The 13,260-nt window shown below is 47.2% G+C and overlaps 2 protein-coding genes across 3 annotated transcripts; both read right to left on the bottom strand.

The window, feature by feature from the left end:
• Positions 1–819: 819 nt before the first annotated feature.
• Positions 820–2,964, bottom strand: LOC135400164 (retinol dehydrogenase 13-like). 2 transcript variants are annotated; one of them, XM_064631896.1, is made up of 2 exons: positions 2,894–2,964; positions 820–2,267 (listed from the first exon to the last, which is right to left on the bottom strand). In XM_064631896.1, exon 2 carries the CDS (start codon positions 1,997–1,999, stop codon positions 965–967), a length of 1,035 nt encoding a protein of 344 aa, XP_064487966.1. In that variant the 5' UTR covers positions 2,000–2,267; positions 2,894–2,964; the 3' UTR covers positions 820–964. The 2 variants fall into 2 exon arrangements, with proteins under 2 accessions (XP_064487966.1, XP_064487967.1); XM_064631897.1 differs by lacking the exon at positions 2,894–2,964 and having other exon boundaries at positions 820–1,957; positions 2,031–2,048.
• A 1,675-nt stretch (positions 2,965–4,639) lies between these two features.
• Positions 4,640–13,092, bottom strand: LOC135400163 (sodium- and chloride-dependent glycine transporter 1-like). The gene is made up of 14 exons (XM_064631895.1): positions 12,785–13,092; positions 12,602–12,733; positions 11,304–11,470; positions 10,390–10,562; positions 8,751–8,883; positions 8,556–8,690; positions 8,392–8,492; positions 7,990–8,111; positions 7,425–7,537; positions 7,216–7,344; positions 6,909–7,008; positions 6,759–6,856; positions 6,254–6,409; positions 4,640–4,956 (listed from the first exon to the last, which is right to left on the bottom strand). The coding sequence occupies exons 1-14, from the start codon at positions 12,912–12,914 to the stop codon at positions 4,654–4,656; spliced, it is 1,992 nt and encodes a 663-aa protein (XP_064487965.1). The 5' UTR covers positions 12,915–13,092; the 3' UTR covers positions 4,640–4,653.
• Between the last annotated feature and the right edge of the window lie 168 nt (positions 13,093–13,260).

Below are 13,260 nucleotides of genomic sequence, written 5' to 3'. Positions count from 1 at the left end.
TCTACATTCAGACAGATAATGCTGAAACGGGTAACTTGCTTGCGGGGTGAAGAGTAGAAAATCACATACACCTGTTTTGGGCTTCTTACGCTTACGGTGCGGTCAGGGGAGCCAATCCATATACCCCACAGGGATTTATGTTTGTATTGCGAACTGTAGGATGGGATGGGATGGGTGGGATGGGGCGGGGATTGGAATGCTTCCTTCTTCGCGTGCAAGGCGGACAGTGGCGCCTCCCTGGACGCGTACCCTAAGTTTGATGAAACAAATGTAAAACCATGGTGCAGTTTATATACTTTGTGAAGGCACAGCTTAATAGATTGTACCGACCATGTCATAATTTCCAGCTCCTGGGGGATCCCGTCTGCAAGATGCGCTAGGGGCGGTGCATACCGGACGGCACGTTTTCCAACGTAATTGAACACGGCTAAAATTTGAATTTTGACCGGCAGAAGCTAGCCGTAGAAGACGACAGCAACGATGCCATTCCCATGAGATACTGTGTGGGACATGCATTACTTCTAAAAAAATGATAAAAGCTTGAGTACAAAGTGTCATAGCAATTGAAGCAACAAACAGGTCGATGACTAGCGTCGACGTTGCCCTTTCCCTCTAGCTGAACCATGCACAGTAACTTCCCCTGTTGCAGTACGCGTGGACTCTACAGTAACAAAACACATGCATAACTCGGCAAACAAAAGTTAACCGATAAGGTCGATAGACACACGGACAATAAATTCAGCCATAATGAGGTCTTCCCGTTCAGTGCTAAGTGCTTTCGGGAGCCAACGGGATAGAGTAAGCAACGAAGGAAGTTCGTACCAAAACAATGATCTAAAATTTATTTGCAATCTTGCTGCCTTATCCGGTCACAGTTCAGTTTCACGAAAGTTTCTATTCCGTGGATACCAGAATGTGCACGAAAACTTACAGTATTTAACATTCAATAAGGAATCCGTGATCCCTATACTAGTGCCTCCTGAGCCACTTCCGGCTCAGGGGGCGACGCTGGTTGTTCAGTCAAGAGCTTGCTCGTGTTCCAAAGATCTCTCGCGAGATGAGCGTCAAGCGCAGTTGGATGCCACGGATTCATCCGACAGTTTCTATAGAACATGCCGCTTTCTTTCTCGTACTTTTCGTCAACGGCGCAGTCGACGACCGTTTGACATCCTTGCTCCGGCGTACGCAGCAAGAACAGCGACAGGGGCAACAGTATCAGATAGCTGTACCAGGAGATCTTGGAATACCTTCCTAGACTGGTGTTCACTAATCCTGGGCTTACAGCGTACGACGTTACGCCAGTGCCTTGCAGACGTTTCGAAAGCTCGCGCACTAACAGTGCGCATGCCAGTTTGCTATCGGCGTACGCTTGTCTAGCGTCGTAGTTTCTTTCATTCATGACGAGATCTGGTAACTGGATCCGGCCATCCACGTAAAGAAGTGACGTCACAACTATTATCCGACTTGGCCGGGAGGCCTTCAAGACGTCGAGGAGGAGGTTGGTCAGAAGGAAGTGTCCCAAGTAGTTAACCTCCATCTGAGTTTCAAGTCCGTCAGCGGTTCGCATGAAGTCGCAGTTGTAGACAGCAGCGTTATTGATGAGGACGTCGACCCGTGCTTCGTGCTCGTGGACGTACTTGGCAAAAGCGCGAATGGAAGTGAATGATGCCAGGTCCAGATATCGAAGTATGACTTTGTCTATGGAGGTTATCTGACGGACCTCAGCAGCCGCGATCAAAGCGCTGCTCACGCTGTGGCACGCCATGATGACTCTGGCGCCACGGCGAGCGAGTTCCATTGCGGTCGCTTTTCCGATACCAGAGTTGGCTCCAGTTATGATGACGGTTTTTTCAGCCATGGATCTCTTGCTGCGACAACGACCCCAGCTGTATTCGCAGAGCTTCCTTAGTGTGTAGAGGCCCATGAGGCCAAGAAAGAACACCATGCAGGCCTTTTTCTGTCCAGCAGAAAACGTGGGAAGGAAGTTAGCGCTGAACATGATGTTCTTCTCCTAAGATGTCCCTACGTACGTCCGTCTTCTATTTATCCTCTTCTTCCTCGTCAAAAGCGGCGCATAGCTCATTACTCATAGTTCCTCTTCTTCTTCTTCCCATGGAGAATGGCCATTAGCCACAACGGAGATTGGCCATGGCCTATGAAGTAGACTACCTAGGCTATAAGATGACTATGAGAATCGGGCGGGGAAGTTCTTGCTGTGGCACACATCTTCTTATTCTGCGTCTTGCTCACAGACACTGGCCGTGATCCTTGAAGGAGTAATAAATGAGTATTGAGAAGGAAGAGACTGCAAAGCAAAATGACTACTACAATATCAGACGTGTGTAAACGCAATGTTTATACCCGGGAAATGAACTGGGAAAGCGGTGAAAGTGATATACGAAATCCGGAATACCACGGCTACAGACCTATAGTCAACATCTCATTATGACTCCCTCCAAATCATAATAAGGATGGTATTGACACAACTGCTCCCACTCTGATCAACGGCGTGTATACATATAGAAGTCTGACGGAGACGGTCATAAAGGCAACGCTTGAACAGCTATTCGGTTCGTCCTGCCCGCAGTGTGCGCACGCTATAAACGAGTGACGTGCTGATCGGTCAAGGTAATAGTTTAATGGTAGAACTACGCGAGCGAGCGTTATAGAGACTTGATTCTATCTGGCGTTGCGGCAGCTCGGCTGCCATGCAAGAGCAAGATGTACGTACCCCAGGATGGGGGTTAGAAGGCATGATACACTCTAAGAAAAAATGGTGTAAAAAGGTGGTAGCTTCTATGGTTATCACCTAGGTCAACATAGCGTCTGTAAAAGGGTGTAAAAGGGTGGTTAACGCAATTATCTACAAAGAGGCGTACGCCCCCTCGCTCACCGAATCAGAAGCGGTAACCCTATCATTCGTAGGTAGAACTTGGCAACCTTTTAGGCACAACGTATGCGACGACTATATCCTCCTAAAAGGTGTAACTGCTCCACCCTCTTCTCTAAGATTGATAGAGACATCTTCGCCAATCTGTCAGCTGTGGGTCCACGATGTCCACGGATTCATGTAATAACAGCATCAGTCATATGCAACGGAACAAGAGACAAGAGCAACGCGTTAGATGACGATGTCAGTGTTGAATCCGTCAGAATTTGGATCTTTCCATTGCTAGAAATCCACTTTCCAATCCAATCCAATCCGGGAGACGCAGAGGGAGTCTATTGGCGAAAGAAGAGGCCAACACCAGATGTCGGGGTCGAATCCCACCTCTGGATGTGCTAGGTGCAGTTTCACCCATGAGGTCGACCCAGGACGGCCAATCCATGCTTCCACTTCAGCATGCTGTACCTTTTGCGTTTTCGGTTTTAATCGAAAAACACCGAATACAGAGTGGCATTCCAGGACATGACAGATAAATTGTTGCACATTCCCAGCAAGTTGTTCATGCAGATAAAAAAAAAACACACACAGAAATACGGTGGTTGTGAAAAATGTCCGTTTACAATTTCGTTAGCCGTAAAACGCCACCGCAGCGAACAATGACGCCATGTTGAATGACCGTCGTGCGGAAATTACATCGTGATTTCTATTCGCCGATAACTGCCGAGTAAACCATGTAAACGCCAAGAAAATCATCGAAAAAAGCAGATTTCGTGAAAATCGATAAACATCGAAAAACATACCCCGAATCCGCCCAAAAATAAAAACAGAAATCGCGGAACCCTACCTATGTGTTTGTTGTGAGGTTTAATTCATATTCCTGTTCCTTAGTGACGGATGTGTGTGACACAGGGCGGTTCTCCATTGTGTTCCAGCACATTACGGTGTCGTGGGGAACGAACAGGCTGATAGCGCCACAGAAACTATAGGAGCTCTAGGCTAGGAACTATAGGCTCTATAGGAGCCTAACGCAGTGCACTGCTGAGAAGTGACCGCATCCCAGCATCTATGCTTGCTTACAAGAGTTGATCCACGGGGTGTCTGGGTGGTGCACGATGGAGAACTGCTTGCAGACTTCAGCACCTAGTCTACTACTGCGTTGTTTGCCGTAGTTACTGGGTCAACGACCGAAAATAGCAGGGGGAGCGTCTGTCCTGGGCAGGCTTTACAGGGAACTGTGCCGACACATGTTTTGCACTCCGAGACCGCACGGAAAACGCTGCCACCACTTTGCTGAAATTCAGCGATGCAAGATTACCGTTACACAGAATATGTGCACCATACCGTTCACCATACTGCACAGGATGTGCCAGTTTTCTCCGGTGTTGAGGGACAAGAGACGCGCTAACGTTTCCAGACGGTCAAGCACCGGTGAGAGCGTCGTTCTTGGACAGTCTGCAACATGTCTACGGGTTCAGGGTAGTCTGGCAGGGTAGGCCTTTGTAGTCCCCTGATGGGAACCGAACGACGACGGTCTAGGGACCCTATGTCTTTATCTGCCGCTAAGCTAGATGCCCACTCGCACCATATAATACATTTTGAGTATAGCATCGCTTGCAGACTCTAGACGCCGACTGCGACGCCGACAGTGACTGGGGTTACCAGAGTCATTTTATGTGTGAAGAGCCTAGTATCCGTAACCATACCTACCTGGTAACCGTACCTAGTAACCGGACTCCATGCTTCATATACTTGGTATGCTCTATTATTCATCGCTTAGTATCTAGAAACCGTTTAGAAAGCTGAGGATTTTTGTTGATTTGCGTGATTGATTTGTCAGTCTTCTGAGGTGCAGTGACACATGTAGTCACTGTGGTGCTGACGTCTGACGGGTAGTCAGTGGCTAGCTCCGTAGATGGCCCTTTTTCGGACGTCGTGATCTTGGTTAGAGACGAGAGAGTCTTGTTGTTCGACTTGTAGCAACGAACCACTTTCTCCATGTACTCGGAACAGACATGGGCATCGATGTTGGGACCCCATGCCCGCGATGGCGCCAGGCATACTCGCATGTTCTGTGCTCAGAAAAGTCACGAGTTAGTTGCCTGTGCACATTCTAGTGTACCACAGTACACTCTAGGTAGGGGTCGCTCTCGTTCATTGTTAGGCAGTGCCGTGTATGCCAAAGGGAGTCTGGCCATTAATGGGAACTGCCTATACCTGGAGCTCCACCCACTTTTTGAGCTCTCTGGCCAATCACGAGCCAAAATACAGTTCGCTATTAATCCCAGGCTATCCAAGCTATATATTACCTGTATTCACTGGGTGCCGACATTTTCGGGAAACTGGATTGGATTAGATTGAATAGGATATTCCCTGACGACCTAGCAACATAATGGATTTTGCGTCCACTTTTAACGGCGCCATCTGGATGGAGAGGGGCATGTCGGGAAGACGCAGAATAGTAGAAGGGCAGAAGTAGCAGTAGCAGAAGCGCTTGCTAGCAGAACTGATTAGCCGGCAGAACTGCTACTTGGAACAGACTGCCGGTATTATACGTATTTTAACTATGAAATATCACAAGATTGAATCAAGAACGGGCAAAGGTGTGTATATCGATAAAAGTATGTCATCAAATTCAAATTTTTGGCCATCCGTAGCGTTTTTCTTACTGTGATCGCTGTCGTTACTAGGCCTAAGAAGGACGACGAAACATTTTTTTCAGGTAAACATCGACACTGGAACGCAATTTAAAGGTGATTTGCAAGATAATTGCAACACAATGTACACATACGGAATAAAATTGACGTGATTTGTGAAAAAAAAAAAAAAAATTGTCGTGAAATCCTCGCTTCGCAGTTCCAAGCTACGCCGCCATTTTCTGGAAAATTCTGGTGTCATGGCGGCCCGCATAGAAAACAGCAGCCAATGAAAAACGCTCAATTTGATTGACAGGTCGAGCCTCTTTTTGAGGCTCCTCCTAATGGCCAGACTCCATTTGGCATACACGGCACTGTTGTTAGGCTGGAGCAGTGACGTTTAGCATTGTAGGTATTGCTCCTGTACTTGAACGAACACTGCAACCGCGAATGCGCTCCTGGCGGATCCTGGCGGGACAGTGGAACGAAGGAGCTGGCTCTGTTCATTCAGCTGTAGGAAACTGCTGGTGTAAGGGCAACCCGTGCATTATCTATCCTTTGACCGACAGAGGGACTGTATTCGGGATACGGACAATAAAGTGAAACCAGGAAGATTGAGCCACAGTTGCCTTATTGCGCTCACAGGCACCTCAGGAAAATGCGCGTTTCAGAATGTAGCCTTTGTGTAGGCTTCATAAATTGGCTTTCCTGAAGAAGCAACGTAGTTACTCACCGATTTGTTGGTCATAAGCAATGAAATTGCGTAGCATGGAATGATACCGAGTCCCGTCAGCGCCAACCCTATTCCTATCGCCTTGGACCAGGGAGGGTAGAAATACTGGTCGTAAGCAATATCTGTAGCTGCTGCGAAGCCGACCACGTAGAAGACCTGAAACATGTTTATGTGACAAAGAGGCTTTTCGGCAGGACTGTCCCAGTTGCAGACCTGCATCCATCCTGCTTTCAACTTCGTCAGCAGTGTAATTGAGTATCGCGTTCTGAGACTCCGGATGGAGGGGAGTATAGGTATCACAAGCATGGTTATTCCACCGCTCATACCATAGCATTTCGACAGTTCTGTCAGCACCCAGATATGTATCTACCAGAGGGGTCTATACTGCTGAATACAGGAAGGTTTGGGATGCACCAGCGTTATTAGTGATTTTACAGCTTCGTGGGCGGACCTGCTGGTACCGGGTCGTACTACAGAGTGGGGAAACAAAAGCAAATATGCTTACCGTTAACACGAAAGGTATGACACACCACATCAGTTGGAGTGTCCAGTGGGGACACTTGTGCGTCATCACCTTGCAGTCCAGCAGCAAGCGCCGTAGCCCTGAAGCATCGGAGATATTGAATTTTCGGGTGAGGCCTCACCAGGTACTCACCGTACACGTAAACCAGAGCGGTTACTTCAACGATTGTGAGGAGGAGACCCAAGATCTTGCACAGGTAGTACTCCAGAAGTACTATCACGTATGGTCCCACCTGGAAGATTAATTGATTCGTAAAATCTGGATCCTGATACTGATCTTGATCGTGCCAGCTCGGTTGTCATGAATATGCATGGATTGCTGAGAATATACACAGCCTCGTTCGATGCGAAATTGCAGTTAAAACCATTTCGAAGGTACTTGACACCGTTAAGGGCACGGTTATCGAGAAAGTTGATCGAGTGACATGAAAGTTTCTCACCGATGTACAGAATAAGAGGCCACACGAATAGGAAAATACACAGAACAGCAGCTTGAGGAATACGTTGTGCCTCTTCAGTGATGGGAAGTCTACAAGCAGAACTTCGATGGTCATCTCCGGAACAAGAACCTGATCAAAAATTGTGTACAGGTTCCCTAGAGGTCGTTCTATGTAACGATAATCTGAGAAAAGAACTGTGGGACACTTACCATTCTGCCGACGCCCATGAGAATGACGAGGGTACAATACAAGATTACAAAGTCCCGCTGAGGTTCCAACACAGCAAGGGCTTCTAATATTGTAACGAAGGGAGCATCCATCGCTGTAGTGAAAGGATCAATTTCACTGTCGAATGCTACATTTTGCAAGAAACTGACCACGTAAACAGACTTCTTGCGTGAGTTCCGCAAAGCGATGGAAAGTTTCAAAAATTGGGCAGATTGGTTATTTGGATTTGGACGACATGCCAGGCGACTGACATGAGCACTTCTTGGTCTTCCGCTTCTGCGTTATTTGGGTACCTACATGCTTTCAGTTGTGCATTACTATAAATATCACTTTCGGGTTTGTGTAACACGTCCTAAAACCGTAAACGTCTGGCATACGTTGAAGCGTGCAGTCAAAATGGTGTTCGAAAGCTGTCGTCGCGCAACTAGTGCGATAGGAAAAGCTCATTCTTGCTAAAATTACGCTCACTGAACACTGTAAGAAGTACTTGTCTGTATTATTTTTCCAAGTCTACGTCGCTATCGGCTATGGGCGAACACAACGTACAGAGCACCAGGTTGTTGATGCTTGAATGCGTCGCATCCGCTATCAGACCGAACAGGAGAAACACCATGGCGGTGGTGACGACGGTTGTGCCAAAATCCAGCCACGCAATGACGAGGACATTCCTGAAATACATAATCACAACTAGAGAGCGCACAAAGGACCGCAAAAGCGAACGCAGGTCAGCTGTCGTATTAGTCTGTCGCGCGAATTGCTCTCGTTAAAGTGCAACAACGGCTTAGAAAATGTTATCGTATTTCATATTATAAATCAACCTCAGTGCATAGAGAATTTATGGGAGAATATAGTATCACACATGGATTGCAACGGAACAAAAATCGGTATAGGATTCTTCAGAACCGAATAAAGGTCACAACGTTTAGAACCTTCCATATATGTACGTACACGCGGAAGTTATTATTGAACAAGTTCCAGCTCATGAGCCTCAGGAATGTTGCCGAACACCCGACGCTGTAGATGCTGCGTTCGGTCGCTTGCCGCCACAGCTGCAAAACGAACGCGAGTAATGTTAACGTACAGGAATGACGATTGCGACCATCCTTACTTACGTCGATACTGAACAAATCGACGAAATTCGTCTTGAAGATCTCGTGGATCCCACAGTTGTCACCGGGATACGCGAGCACTTTGGAGACGATGAATGCGATGGTAAACGCACGGGAGGCTATGATGGAGTAAGCTACCTGCGTTAAGTAATGGACGTTCCGTTCCGGACTATTTCAATGGGATATAGCAGCACTCACCAGTCTAATCGAAGTGGCGTGGAAAATAATGAGCGCATATATGATTAACCACGTGATCGCCGATGCGATAGCCATCTCCACGTGAAATTGTCCGATCTCTCCCATTCCAGCGCTCAGACCAAGGATATGTTCTCTGGGGGAATAACATTTCTTTTTGTAACGTCCATCGCATGTCGTCCAAGTTGAGATTTCGCGTTTAGAAATCGCTGTCAAGCAGCAAGATTGTTCCTTGCAAATGGCAGTATAATACAGTCTTGTAGCAGACCAGTGTCTTTTGTGCAGCAATATTTCTCACAGTTCTAGGGACCAAATACGCTAAAACACAAAGATGCACAAAATGCAACCACGTTGCAAAAACACAAGATGCGCAAGGGTGTCCAAAACACAAGATGCACAGCGTTTGGAAATGCTACCTCGTCTAGAGGCCCTAGTCAAGTCTGAGAGTTGCCCTCATATCCTTCACATCCCGTTTCCATCATATGGCTGAAAATGTAAAAATCGGCATTTTCACCAAGAGCCGAGAGCTAGACGCTGGTTGACAGCTATCAAGCCCTTCGAAATCAGGAAGATGTGTCTTGCCACCAATCGTTGCCACATCTGGATGCCACTGTGTGAAAAATGCGAAACTTTGCCACGTCCGCCTGACTTGGTGTTACTTGGACAGCCCCTATAAAGGCAAGCTAGAAAGCTGGTGGTGGTGGTGCAGGGAGGCTCATCTCCAGAACTGATGCTGAAACTCGGGTAGAAACAAACAAACACAAGTCACGTTTCTACGCCAGTCTCAGGGTCCGTTATGGAGAACCCTTAAAACTCTCACAGCGGAGCACGTTGCCACTGTACTAAAGGAAAATTGCTGGTATCTACAGGGTGTCCGGTGAATTTCGAAAAATAGGTTTAACTTCAGAAAACTACTTGGAATACACACCGACTTTTGCCACAGATTCAGGCCATTTGCATTCGCGTCACACATTAATTAAGCTAATTTTGCTAATTGAACTCGAAAATTAGCCAAGCAAGGGTAACGTTTTTCTTGATGAATTCGGAAGCCAATGGCCATAGTACACTATTCCAACCGAAATCAGTTTTTTTTCACAAGATTTGTACGAAAATTTGACAGCCTTTTTTGGCTAATTTGACAGCCTTTTTTGGCTAATTTTCGAGTTGAATTAGCAAAATTAGCGAATGCAAACGGCCTGAATCTGTTGCAAAAGTTGTATTCCAAGTAGTTTTCTGAAGTTTAGAACTGTATACCACGAGACAGCACAGAGGTTATCTCCGCCAGCGGAGAATGCACATTGAGAGTAGGGCATACCAGCTCTCGGACATACCAGACGGCATACGAGAAGGCGGCGGACCCGCTCGACATGTTTTGTTTCCGCCACTATTTTGCGTGTTTGAATGAGCTTCAAGTATACATCATATCCGACGTTTGTTTTCGCAGCGTCATCTGTGTACAAGCAACACTGTGAATTGTGACTTGGACGCCTGCCTAAGCCAATCAGATTTGTGGGCGGGGATGACTTGCAGGAGTTAACCTGCCCCGAAGTGTATGACTTTCTTCTTAGGCACTTGAGGCTTTGTATGTATTTGTCCTTTCTATGTGTTCCAGCCATCAATTCCCATCCCAGTGTAGACTTACTTGTGGAACAGTGCGACGGAACTCACTACTCCGGGAGTACAGTCTACGGTCTCGTTGATCAGTATCTCCGTGGGGATCACAACTGCCGCACCGTCCATCGGAAGAGGAATTCCCTGCTCTACGTGCGCTTCACGGTACTTGGACGACAGGTTTTGGTAGACCCATTTGCAGACCTACAATGACGGAGCACACGAGACAACAAACTTTACTGCTCGTTTTAGTTTCGTTGTTTGTTGCTATACCTTGCACGTCAAGTATCCGACGATTTTCTGCTCAATGGTGTAAAAAACTACCGGGACCATAAAGCGCCATTCGTATGAAGGAAGCGATATAGGCAGTACATTAATAAAAACGAAGGCAAAAAGGATTTTCCGCACAAGCTGGTTTCAAGAAGGACTACTACGGTTCGCGCGCGTCCCACTGCTGCAATACATTAAAGAATTTGCCAAAGGATTGCCAAGATGCCATACTGTATCCACACTGTAATGGACACGCAGGGAGTGCATGGATCTGCACGGGTCCTGATTGTGGAATTCCTCGCAAGCCCGGATGTGGTGGGGAGCTCAGACCCCTAACCATACTGGTGCCCGTCATGATTGTGACGCGTCTCCGTCATCACCCCACCCGCGGCGCACGTGGGAGCAGGTTGTGACGAGCTTCGCAATGTTTGCCGGCCTTCTAACTCAGATATAGATGTCGCCTATACTTCTGAAGTAGGACTGTTCTCAGCAAGATGCATGCAAGCAATATACTCCTGTGGCTGGGATCTGACAAACCAAGTTTTCAACAGATCTAGAAGCCCGTCGCAGCGTACAACAAAATCAGTAAATGCAATCGTTCCACCACGAGAATATTGTGAACACGGAACGATGATGTCGTTAGAATGTTTTTGGCTACAATCGATGGGGGTATACCTTGTTACCGCTGACGCTGTAACAGTTTGATCCTCCGGCAGCTGTACACAATTCCCACGGGAGGGGATTCTCCGAGACCCTGAACAGGTAAAGGAATGCGTACGAGATGGTGAAAGCTCCCGTGATGGTAGTCACTACTTGGAAGTAGGCCATTGTGTAGCTCACTCCTGCCATGAAAAAAAAAAAAAAAAAAAACCGCTTCGCTGTTGTAAATATATAGAATGTATATTGCTATGTTGTAAAACAGCGATATAGGCTTGTTTGTGCTGATTCATGTTTAGTTCTTCTGGAGCTACACAAAAGACAGATAATTTCGAAATTCCAGAAGAATTAAACATCCCAGGTACTCCTGCTTGTATGGGAGCAAGCGATCTGTGTGCCATATAATTGTATATGCTCTGATGTGAGAGACAACATAGACAAGAGAGTTCAGAGACAGCATAGGAGCTACAGTCAGAAATCTCCACTAGCGTAGCATGTAATCCGCACATTGAGAGTGAGCCATACGAGAAGATGTACGACATGAACGACAAGATACGACATGAACGCCATATTTTACGTGCTTGCCTTGCAGGTACCGTAAATCAACAAGCAAGCAGCTTACATGTCTGGTATCATTTAAGAGTTTATAGATAGCTCGCACCTGATATGTCGCTCTAAATGTTTAAGTTTTGCGATGGAAACCGTGATAAAATCGGTCATGGCGACCCCTGGTGTGAAACAACCCTCACTTTAGCGGGCAACACTGGCTCTCATGTATCATTTTTTTGTATCATGTAACATTTTTTGCTGCGATTTTGGTTTCCATGCGGCGCACCATGGACGTCGCGTGCTGGCCGCGTTGGACCCAGTGTTATGGGCATGCTGTGTAGTTTCACTGGCGTACTTGACGGGGGGCGCAACGCGAAGTTGGTGTCTACTTCGGCACAGTGTTGCTTGATATTCTTCCACAAAACTGAGCGTTATTAGTGCGAAAATTGTGACGTTGGAGTCCTGAAGGCCTACGGTATTGAACGAACTCATTTTATAAGAGAGCGCCTCAAATGTGCTAGGTCACGCAGTCTTCGATTAGAGATTTCAACATGGTCAGCCTACAAGCAATAGTTTAAAGCATGCAGGCGCACTACTTTGTGACTCGAAGGTGTCATGGGTGGAAGTTTGTGGGCGGAGTTGACATATGTAGGAGTTGTATAGGAGCATAGCACCTCATCGCTAACGTTTGCAGCACCAGCGGAAGTGCAACGAATCGCATCAAAATATCCACCACAGTTCATCTCAAGAAAGTATGAAGGTCATACCGGCGAAAATGGGTGCGGATTCGAAGACACCACGGTTCCCAGCATGCGAGAACTGGGCTATCATAGCCTCCAAGTACATCAGGGGAATGACGAACACAGCCGTAATGATGGTGTAGATAATCAGGTATGTGCCTGGAACAAGACACATGACACAGTTGGAACGTGTGATATAGTCTCACATACCTCTTCCCCTCTTGTACACGGCGTATGGGAACCAGGTAAGGTTCGTGAGGCCCGTGGTGCACAGGTAGGCCATGGCGTAGAACTGGGCCGATCCGGACCAGTACTGCAAGTGCGGGTCGTTGTGGCGCATCTTCCCGCTTGAAGAAACTCGTGAACTGGATTGGGCCGTCTTGCGCGATGCAGGTCTAGTACCAGGAACGGCGAGACAACGGGCGAGTAACGATCCCGGGCACGTAATCGATGTAGCAAGGCACGTGTCTTCCCCTTCTTCTTCTTCTTCTACTATAGGGTGTTTTCACATGACGTCAAACGAACGCGTTTGGCCGCCATGGTGGTGTCAATGATTTATCCAGACCCCCCTACACCCCCCTAACGCCTCCAAATGTTCAGTGACACCCCCCTAACTTTTTCACCTGTGTATCCCCTACACGGGTGCCGTTGCGGTTTTTGCTTTAGACACATGTCGGTAATGATAT

The sequence above is a fragment of the Ornithodoros turicata genome, chromosome 7, assembly GCF_037126465.1.
Source record: "Ornithodoros turicata isolate Travis chromosome 7, ASM3712646v1, whole genome shotgun sequence".
NCBI lineage: Eukaryota > Metazoa > Arthropoda > Arachnida > Ixodida > Argasidae > Ornithodoros > Ornithodoros turicata.
This window is presented reverse-complemented; position numbering and strand designations above follow the sequence as displayed.